The sequence below is a fragment of the Aureococcus anophagefferens genome (genome assembly GCF_000186865.1).
Source record: "Aureococcus anophagefferens unplaced genomic scaffold AURANscaffold_10, whole genome shotgun sequence".
Lineage (NCBI taxonomy): Eukaryota > Pelagophyceae > Pelagomonadales > Pelagomonadaceae > Aureococcus > Aureococcus anophagefferens.
In genome coordinates, this window is record NW_008705570.1 from 443,235 (window position 1) to 444,656 (window position 1,422).

At 74.7% G+C, this 1,422-nt stretch overlaps 1 protein-coding gene across 1 annotated transcript in view; it reads right to left on the bottom strand.

The window, feature by feature from the left end:
- AURANDRAFT_64402 (hypothetical protein) overlaps positions 1-1,422 on the bottom strand; it is a gene marked incomplete at both ends in the record, with an annotated part of 15,281 nt that overhangs the window by 7,258 nt on the left and 6,601 nt on the right. Inside the window, one exon of the mRNA XM_009039191.1 lies at positions 54-1,340. Within this exon, the coding sequence (XP_009037439.1) occupies positions 54-1,340 (1,287 nt within the window). The remainder of the gene's footprint in view (positions 1-53; positions 1,341-1,422) is intronic.

Sequence of the window (1,422 nt, forward strand, 5' to 3'; positions counted from 1 at the left end):
CGTCTCCGCGTCCTCCGGGACTGCTCGATCTCGTCGCCCCGCGCCCGGGCGACCTCGAGCTGCTCTTCGAGCGCGGCGGCCTTCGCCGCCGCTTCCTCCAGCGCGTCTTCGTTCGCGCGCGCCGCGCGCCGCGCGTCGAGCTCCAGCTCCGCGCAGCGCGCCTCGAGCGTCGCCGCGGACCGCGCGGACGTCGCCGCCGCCTCCTGGGACGCCGCGAGCTCCAGGTCGATGGCCGCGACGCGCCGCGCGACGTCGGCGGTCTCGCGCTCCGCCGCGTCCGCGCGCGCGTCCGCCTCGGCGACGCGGTGCTCCTGGAAGCGCAGCTCGTCGCGCGCCGTCGCCTCGTTGTCGGCCTTGACCTGCGCCAGCTCCCGGGCGAGTTTGTCTTTGGACCGCTCCAGCGCCTCGACGCGCTCCGCGTCCTCGACGGACGACAGGCGCAGCGCTTCGAGCGCCTCGGCGTCCAGCGCGCGCGCGTCGTCGCCGTCGGCCTCCAAAGCCTTCAACCGCGCCTTCGTCTTCTTCGCGCGGTCCTCCCAGGTCTTGCGCTGCGCCTCCGTCTCCTCGAGCGTCTCCTGGAAGGCGCCGACGGTCGCGTCGTGCTCCGCCGCGAGCTGCCGCGTCTGCGCCTCGAAGCCCTCGCGCGCGGCCTCGAGATCGCGGGCGGCCTCGCTCCGCAGGGCGTCGCACGTCGACTCGAGCTTGGCCTCCAGCGACGCGACGGCGGCCTCGAGGGCCGCGGAGACCTTGCGCGCGTCGGCGACGTCGCTCTCTAAGGACTCCTTCAGCCGCCGGAGCCGGTCGTTGTCCTGCGACAGGACGGACGCGCCGTCGTCGCCGGCCTGGAGCCGCTTCTTGGCGACGTGGAACTCGTCGACGACGTCGCTCAGGCGCTTCGACAGCGCCTCCTCCTTTTCGCGCGCCTTCTCCAGAGACGCGGTCAGCGTCGCCTCGGCCGCCTTCGCTGCGACGGCCTCTGACCGCGCGGCCTTGAGCGCCTCCTTGGCCTCGGCGAGGTCCGCGGCGAACTGGGACGACTCGCTCGCCGTCCGGCGCTGGGCCGCCGCGCGCGCGTCGGCGAGGTCCTGCGTCAGCTTCAACACCTCCTGCTGCGACGTCAGCGCGATCCGCTTCGCGTCGCAGAGCTTTTCCTCGGCGGCGACGGCCGACAGGTCGACGTCCGCGAGGCGCCGCTCGAGGGCCCGCAGCTCGTCGCGCGAGGCTTTCTTCTCCGCCTCGAAGCGCGCGCGCTCGTCGTCGAGCGCGTCGCCCGCGTCGCGCGCCTGCGCGATGGCGTCGCGCAAAGCGGAAGCAAACTCCTCCTGCTGCGCCGTCAGCGCCTGCATGGACGTCTCGTAGCGCTCCGACGCGTCCGCGCGCGCCTTGACGGCCGCGTCGCGCTCCGCGCGCGCGTCCTCGGCG